Source organism: Lucilia cuprina, chromosome 3 (genome assembly GCF_022045245.1).
Source record: "Lucilia cuprina isolate Lc7/37 chromosome 3, ASM2204524v1, whole genome shotgun sequence".
NCBI lineage: Eukaryota > Metazoa > Arthropoda > Insecta > Diptera > Calliphoridae > Lucilia > Lucilia cuprina.
The window spans coordinates 40,147,177-40,156,113 of NC_060951.1; the positions used below are offsets into that span (position 1 = coordinate 40,147,177).

At 27.9% G+C, this 8,937-nt stretch overlaps 1 protein-coding gene across 1 annotated transcript; it reads right to left on the reverse strand.

Annotated features, from left to right (window-relative positions):
• Window positions 1-3,284: 3,284 nt before the first annotated feature.
• On the reverse strand, window positions 3,285-5,756 carry LOC111685317. The gene is made up of 3 exons (XM_023447574.2): window positions 5,468-5,756; window positions 3,887-4,159; window positions 3,285-3,694 (listed from the first exon to the last, which is right to left on the reverse strand). The coding sequence occupies exons 1-3, from the start codon at window positions 5,537-5,539 to the stop codon at window positions 3,584-3,586; spliced, it is 456 nt and encodes a 151-aa protein (XP_023303342.1). The 5' UTR covers window positions 5,540-5,756; the 3' UTR covers window positions 3,285-3,583.
• Window positions 5,757-8,937: the final 3,181 nt, after the last annotated feature.

Sequence of the window (8,937 nt, forward strand, 5' to 3'; positions counted from 1 at the left end):
AGAGAAGAAGTGAAAGAAAAACGTACAAATAATACAATAAATATAGAAGAGTTATAGTTGAATGTGTTTCAGAGTGTAGAACATGTGTTGCATTCTTGATTTCCTGTTCGAAAACGAATAGAAACTGTTGGAAAATAAATGAATGTTTCATTTTTTTGCTATCTATGGAAATATATATTTTTTGAACAGACCACATTTGTTGGCAAAATGGAAGTATGAAGACAGGTAATTGTTAAGAAATGGAAAAATATTTGGTTTGGTAAAGTATTTTTCTGAAATATTCATTGAGCCATAAAGGTGTTACATAAATTTAAGATTTTTTTCGTTTTATTGTTGAAGTATTTTATAACTTAAGAATGTAATTTTATCATAATGTACATTTTAAGAATTGTTTATTTTTTATTGAAAATGTGTGAAAATTGAATTTCCTTTCATTCGGTAATATTTAATAATAAAGAATAAGGACATGACAATAAACTCATATTTTGATTGCAATGTAAAAGCCCATACGGTAAACCCTTCAAGTGTTTATAAACGGCCAAAACAGCTTTATAAGAGTCTTCTGAATGCATATGTGGCGTTATGTATGTATATGACAGTGAAGTAAACAAACCGTTATTAAATACTTATGGCCTATGGCAACATGAGTGGGTAATAGTGACAGTAGTTTAGTATTTTATAAACATAAATGAAAAAAATGTTTTTCATAGCCGTCATCGACACTGACTACAAAAAGCAAATCATCTATGTTTTAAAGTTTAGAAAATTGTATATTTATACCAGCGATGGGCACTAAGCAAAATTCAGGCTATACTTTCTCTAACTAACACTTGTTGAGTTTAGTTGCCTTTGAGTGTAGCAACTATAAATCTAGTTAGGTGTACATAAGAATTGTTCTTCACTGTCATGTACACGTATGACCGCAGATATTACAAAAACATACAGAGAAATAGTTCACGTATGTAAGTAAGTATTTGATGTGTATGTATGAGTTTAATAGTGTCCTTCCTTACACATGTACACACATTCAGTATAAACTAAAGCCTCTTAACCCTTGTATTTTGGCATGAATGTTAAACGAAGCGATAGTTTTGAAAATTTGTGTTTAATAGTTGAATTTATTGAGGGCAAATTTGTTAAGTCTAACATAAAATTTGTTCTGGGAAGTGAAAATTTTGTCTTGATTATGGAAATTATAGTTGAAAGCAGTAAGTGAAAGTAAATTGTAAAGAAAACTTTACAAATGTAAGTTGTAAACTAAATTAATGTAAATATAGCAGAAGAAAGTTGATTTTGGTTTAACTAACTAACTAACTAACTAACTAACTAACTAACTAACTAACTAACTAACTAACTAACTAACTAACTAACTAACTAATTAACTAATTAACTAACTAACTAACTAACTAACTAACTAACTAACTAATTAACTAACTAACTAACTAACATTTTCCAGCAAAAACAAAACGAAGTACTTCCCAAAGAATTACATTGATCGCCATTTTAAAAGAAGCATTTAGTGATTTTTTTACCTCCTGTGGAAGTGATGTTTAATGACTTCAGTAGAAGCGATAATAATATATATAATATTTTTTAGTATTATATAACACAACAATTTAACTTTAAAAAAATAACATAAAAATTGCACTTTGGTAATGACTTCAGAAGTAGTGAATTTTGAATCAAATAAAAGGATACTGCTCCTTTGACAAGCTTGTGTTAAAATGTTCAGTTCTATTTCTTCTTTGGAAGTTTTTTGATGCAATTTCGAACATCTACAGTAAATCAATATCAAATTAAAATTGATCATAGAGAAATAAGATTTTAAAAATTGATCATAGAGAAATAAATTTATGGAAATAAACAGTTATAATTTCTGAATCAAGTCAAGTCTTTTCTATTATTATAAAATAACTAAAATTGTACCCAATGTATGCATATTTTTATTTAGATATTACTAAGAATATGTCACGTAAAATACAAACTTTATATATCTCCCCTTACAACAAAATCACGTAAAAGTTCTATATAATACTCTAGAGATACATTAGGATAATAGAACTGTCAACAAAAAGATTTTGAATATAACATTATTTATTCCAGATTTATTTACTTGAATGTAAGAAATAACTATATGCCTACCGTCTAACAAAATAATTGAAATTACGAGAAAGGTAATAAATTTATCATTACTATGGCACATTTCGAAGAATATTTCCAGGAAATTTCACTGCAATCGTACATCACTCTAAGACTGAGCTTCTTCTAGAATACATTAATATAAAAACATCAAACCCTTATCAAAATAAAATAGAATATTCTAGTTAGAAAAGATTTTTCGTAAACTATCTATTACGTGAATAAATAAATGGAATATTGATTAGAGGTAAAAGGAGGATTATTAATTAATTTTCCTCTAGCAATTTACTTAAATAATTATTTTTGTTTTTTTTTTTTTTTTTTGCTACACAAAAGAAAACAAAAAAACAAATTCAGTAAAATATGGGTTAAATATCACATGTATATGTCAATAGAGATTTTCATTTCATTTTAGCCACTAAAAAGGAAACGATTGTTAATATACAGTTAGAACGCTATTAAAGCTCCTACACTCATCTAAAAAGTGACGCGTACAAAAAAAACTAACACATAAAACTAAAACGCATAACACGTACGGTTATAAACTATTTTTAGGTTGAAAGAACATGACATTTAAAAGAAATTGATATCTTTACCACAGCAAGTAAGACATACAGGATAAGGGAATAAAACAGAAAACCACAACCCCATAGAAAGGAGACATTAACATGTACGCAAAGATTGACAAGGAATTCACCAGTACAAAAGTAAATAATATCGTGTATTACTACAATGTATATGTGGTTAGGTGTTTAGATGGTATTTGCATGTATTTATACGGCTGTAATTCACAAATTCACAAGGAGAAGTCTAGTCTACAGACTATAGTCTCATCTACAGACTAAAGTCTAGTCAATAGTCTAGTCTATAGTCTAGTCTATAGTCTAGTCTATAGTCTAGTCTATAGTCTAGTCTATAGTCTAGTCTATAGTCTAGTCTATAGTCTAGTCTATAGTCTAGTCTATAGTCTAGTCTATAGTCTAGTCTATAGTCTAGTCTATAGTCTAGTCTATAGTCTAGTCTATAGTCTAGTCTATAGTCTAGTCTATAGTCTAGTCTATAGTCTAGTCTATAGTCTAGTTTATGGCATAGTCTAGTTGTGAAAAATCAAGAAAATGTTTTTGATAAATAAATTACAACAAACCTTAAAAATATATTATTTAATTTATTTAAAACAAAATACTAAAATAGTTACTAAACTTAACATTTGGTTTAAGTGTTTCTTTTGTGACATTACAACATACAGTCTTATTTTCAATATTTATTATATAAATGCTTAAACTTAACAAACAATTCATTCGATTTTTTTCTTTTTCATTCTTTCTTCTTTTTTTCTAAATAATCACAATTAAATACAAGTCATGCATTCACATATTATGTTCACAAAACATAATGACAATAAAAAATAAAGAAATTTTCCAAGGAAAACCTCACAGAGTTCTATTTAAACTGGAGGTTGTGGTGTCGTTTGGGTTTGAGCATCACAAAGGCGATTTAAACGATAACCCAAATAAGCGTCAAACACATAAAAGCTAAAGGCGAGAAATGCAAAAAACTGTAATGGAATAAAGGTAAAAAAGGATATGAAAATACAAAAATGAATACAGAAAACCTGTAAAAGGAAAGTAATTTCAAATAAATAACTGCCACAATATGGTATATGGCAACGGAAAAAAATTAAAGAATGAATGAGCCAAACAGTAAATGAAGGTATGAATGAATCATATTGCTTCTCTCCTCTACACACCGTTGCAATTGTATAGGATAGAACATCCAAGGATATTGTAACGCAGCCAGCTGTGAAACAGGTAAATGCCAGGAATACATGCAAGTAAAATTCGTATTTAACAGCATTGAATTTATAGAATTTACGTTGCCACAATTGATACAGACGTGCCAGTAACACCAACAATGTACAAATAAAGGCAACTATAACGCATGTATTGTAAAAACAGCCGCGAAAATTGTGCAAATGTACTGAACTGCAAACAATACAGAGAAATCCTAGGAAACAGCAGATCTGGTAGACGAGAGTAGTGGCACAATATAAAAGCCCAGCAGTAGTCGAACAGTGTATTAGCAGCATCATAAAAATCAAAGTCATCATATAGAGATACATATACATTCACATACAAATACAGTTATATGCGGAAACGGATTCAGGATGGTTGTTGTTAAAGTTGTTTTAATGTTTCGCAGTAAAAGGTGGCGTAATGTAAGGAGAATAAAAAGTGATACAAATTACAATAAATCCAAACAATAAAATACGATTTATTTGTGCAATGTGCAACAGTGGTGGCATTTTAAAACAAATTGGTTTATTTCTTATAGACGTTCAAAAATAAAACTGAGATTACTGAAAGCATTATGTACCGTCTGAACTAACTGAACTAAAAGAAAAATCTAACCAAAACAATTTTTTTTAACATATAAATTATTTGAAATTTAAAATTTTTACTAGTTTTGTAAAACATCTTATGTAATAAGAGTAAAAGATTTGTGGATAAATTTTAATAAAATTAAAATACTAAGGTCCGATCCATATAAAAGTTAATACAAAAACTTAGTTACCATGAAACTAGGTTCTATCTTACACTTTTTAAACTTTTACTGTCATAGAAAAACTAATTCAAAGAATTCTACTGCTGAAGTAACAAATATTGAAGTAAGAAAGATATATAAATTGAGATCAATACGCTAAAAAAAAGGCTTAAGCTCTTTATGATTAAAGTGTATTGATTTTAACATTCTATCGAATCCATCTATTCATCTGTTTCTCAATCTATGGCAGACGTTATAGAGCTAAAACGAGGGGAGTCAGAGAACTTCAATCGTAATTAGATTAGTCTATAGTATAGTCTATAGATTAGTTCATAGTCTAGTCTATAGACATTTCTAGTCTATAGTATAGTCTATGGTCTACTCTATAGACTATGGACTAGTCTAGTCTACAGTATAGTCTATAGTGTAGTGTAGTCTTTAGTCTATTCTATAGTATAGTTTATAGTCTAGTCTATAATCTAATCTATATTCTAGTATATAGTATAGTAATAATTTATATATTTTCTTAAATATTTCTCACAAACATTTTCTTCATTTGAAAACACTGTTTTATAGAGAAAATATTCAAAAAATTATTAAAAAAACCGTTGAAAACAAAGAATCTTTAGGTAAACACACAAATTCCAGATGCTTTCAGGAGAAAATCCAATTTTTTCGCAACTATCTGTGAGTAAAGGTAAGAACAGCAAGAAAATATAGCAAAAAAAACTTAATACGCTTTAAATGCCACAAACACTTTTACACATTGCAGCTCAAGACAACTTACCATGCAACAAATTTTTAAAATACCGGAAATGGATTTCAAATAAGTCGCATCATATGCCAATGGGGCCGACATTGCTGAGATTGTTAGTGTAAGTAAGCGATTGTAAATGTATGTCAACGACGATCAAATCGTAGCAGAGGAAGTAAATAATCCAAATACCAGAAGAAACATTAAATTGTTAAATTTAATTTAAGTTTTACAACATCTTTTTTAAAATTTTCTATTTAAAATTGTCTATTTAAAATTCCAGCAAATTTTTTAATATTTATTCACACATTTTCTACACGTTTTTTGTTTGTTTATTAGAAGTAAATTTAATAAAATTTCTATTATTTATTTAAATTATTTTGTTGTTGTTTTGTATTTAGCTTTTTTTGTTCTATATTTATTTTAAATGCTTCCACTTGTTTGGTTTTATTGTTACTAAATTTTAAAAACCACTTGCGTTTGCTTTGTTTCCAGAATAAGCGAGAGTAAAGAGAATGTAAATTTTTTTGTATTTTGGGTTTTATTACTGAGTAATTGTTTTGAATGAGAGCATTAAAATGATAATGTTTCATCATTTGTTAGAGTACAAATGAGCAGAAATGTTGTGCGTGTTTTTCATAGCTTTGCGATTTTTTTACCACATAAAAATCTGAGCAAATCAGTAGTTCTAGTAGTAGAACTATCAGAACCCGCATATTTAGTACCATAATTATCTCGTCGTTCTACATTGTGTTTCTGTGAGTGTGCTGTGGTTTTGTTGTATGTAGTTTGATTAGTTTTGTTTTTATTATTATTTAATTTTTATTTTTAATACACTATGTTTTATTTATTTTGTTATTGTTGCACTTGTGGTATGCTTTGGTTTGTGTTTACGATAATAATTGAAATGAAATCAAATTATTTACAAATTCAAATTAAGCGGTTAGTTTTGTCTAAACTTAACAAACTAATAATTAATGACGTACATATGTACGTATGTATGTTTGTATGGGTGTTTTTGAATAGAAATATTGTTTCAATTATACAATATGATTTTTAATTGCAAAACTATTATTTGGGCAGTTTTCATAGTTAGGCGTTAGCTCGTATTCCACAACAAATTAATCTAATCCGTTCTAGGTCTAGTTTAGTTCTAGTTTAGTACCCTTTCTGTTCCAGTTACAACTGAGTTGTAGCTCAGTTCATGTTTCGTTTTACTTCAGTTCTAGTTCAGTTCTAGTTCAGTTCTAGTTCAGTTCTAGTTCAGTTCTAGTTCAGTTCTAGTTCAGTTCTAGTTCAGTTCTAGTTCAGTTCTAGTTCAGTTCTAGTTCAGTTCTAGTTCAGTTCTAGTTCAGTTCTAGTTCAGTTCTAGTTCAGTTCTAGTTCAGTTCTAGTTCAGTTCTAGTTCAGTTCTAGTTCAGTTCTAGTTCAGTTCTTGTTCAGTTCGAGTTCAGTTCTTGTTGCGAACTAGTTCTGTTTTACCTAAGTTTTAGTACAAACCACTTCAGTTTGCTGCACTAATAATGGAAAATGTTTTTGACGCATGTTATATGTGGTTTGTGGCGAAGAGTACTTTGCACTTTTTATATTAAACAATACTGTTAGTATTTACTAAAGTAAAGTATTTACTAAAGATAAAAACACAACTTCAACATTATTATTTTTCCTTTAATTTAAAAATAATCTCTACTTAAAAAGATTAGTAATTGTTTGACCCACAAAACGCCCATAATTTCTTTGTGGTTCACTTCTTTGTTTTGATTTTCTATTTTGTTGTTTTTTTTTCATTTATTATTTATTTATTTATTTATTTGATAAGTGTTCAACACATTATAATTTACACCAAACAATGACCTTGTTAACTATAAAAAATTTGTGTGTATTTTTATACTCGTTCGCTTGAATGTTTGTTCAGCAGATTCTTTCGATTTAAAATAAATAAATAAAAAAGTTAACGTTAAATTTGAATTTAATTATGGATCGACAGCAGCCGGCCTGCTGCTGTCGGTCATTGAAGCATTTTTGGCGTCTTGTGAAAAAAAATGACAAACGCACGTTCTTCAATAAGTGATTCATTTAGATTTGTTTATAAACAGCACAAGCGAATGTGTTCGTTCAATGGAGCTGAGAGAGGAAATATTAAAATAATTGTTTAATAGCAGCAACAACAACATCAGTATTATTTAAATACTCTCCCTTAAAAAGAAGAATTTTTATTGTTTGTGATCAAATCGATCATTTATGTAATTAAATTTTTTCGTTTGTTTATATTTAATTTTTATTTTATTTGAAGGTGAGTTTTTGTTTTGTTATTCTCTATATTTTTAGCGAAGAGATATACATGATATTAAATGAGATTTTCGAGGTGATAATATGAGAACGTATACTTATTTATGTTCATATCTATTATTTTTTTGAGAATATCAAATATTTGACTTTGATTTTATCATTAGTTAGTTAATTAAATTACCTAGTACATGCTTATTCTGTTATTTTATTGTTCGTATTTTTGTTTAAACTAGTCATTTAATATTATTTTACTTTGCACCCTACAACTGATATTTATGCAACTTAAATAACTTGCTTATTTTTAAAAGTTTAAATTTTGAGAAAAATTTTCTTTAATATTGTAATTGAAAAATAATGAGAGAATATATATTCAGAACAAATATCCCACTGAAATTTTGGCGAACTGAACTATAATGAATTGGAGCTGAACTAGAACTGAACTAGAACTGAACTAGAACTGAACTAGAACTGAACTAGAACTGAACTAGAACTGAACTAGAACTGAACTAGAACTGAACTAGAACTGAACTAGAACTGAACTAGAACTGAACTAGAACTGAACTAGAACTGAACTAGAACTGAACTAGAACTGAACTAGAACTGAACTAGAACTGAACAAGAACTGAACTAGAACTGAACTAGAACTGAACTTGAACTGAACTAGATTATAACATTATATTTAAAATGTTTAATTACCTTTTATTATGTTTAATTTATATAAATGTCGGTCTTACCTAGAAAGAGAAAAAAGGAAACAAATTAGATACTTCTGTGGTAAAACATTTAAAAGTTTTGGTAGGTTTTTTTAACTTAATACATTGTGAATTTATTGTACGCATTTAATCTTTTCTTTTTAAATTCTTTAATAGTTTTATATTTTCAAAAATTATTCATCAAATGATTCGATATAATTCGTTATATTTGAGGTGTAACATTGTGCATAAAGTTGGGACTTCTAGATTCAATTTACTATTTTTTACTTCTCAACAATTTATTTACATATTTGTCCAATTCACAATCGGTGTTGTACGGTTGTATCGTAGCTTATTTTTTTTATTGATTTGTTTTTGTTTCAAAAAATTTAATTTGAAAATTTTTTATGACTTACAACCCTACAACGATACAACATCGATTGTGAATCACATTCAAAACAAAGGCTTTTAATTTTTATTTAGATATGTGAAATAAGGATTGGTCATTGGGTAATGTAAATA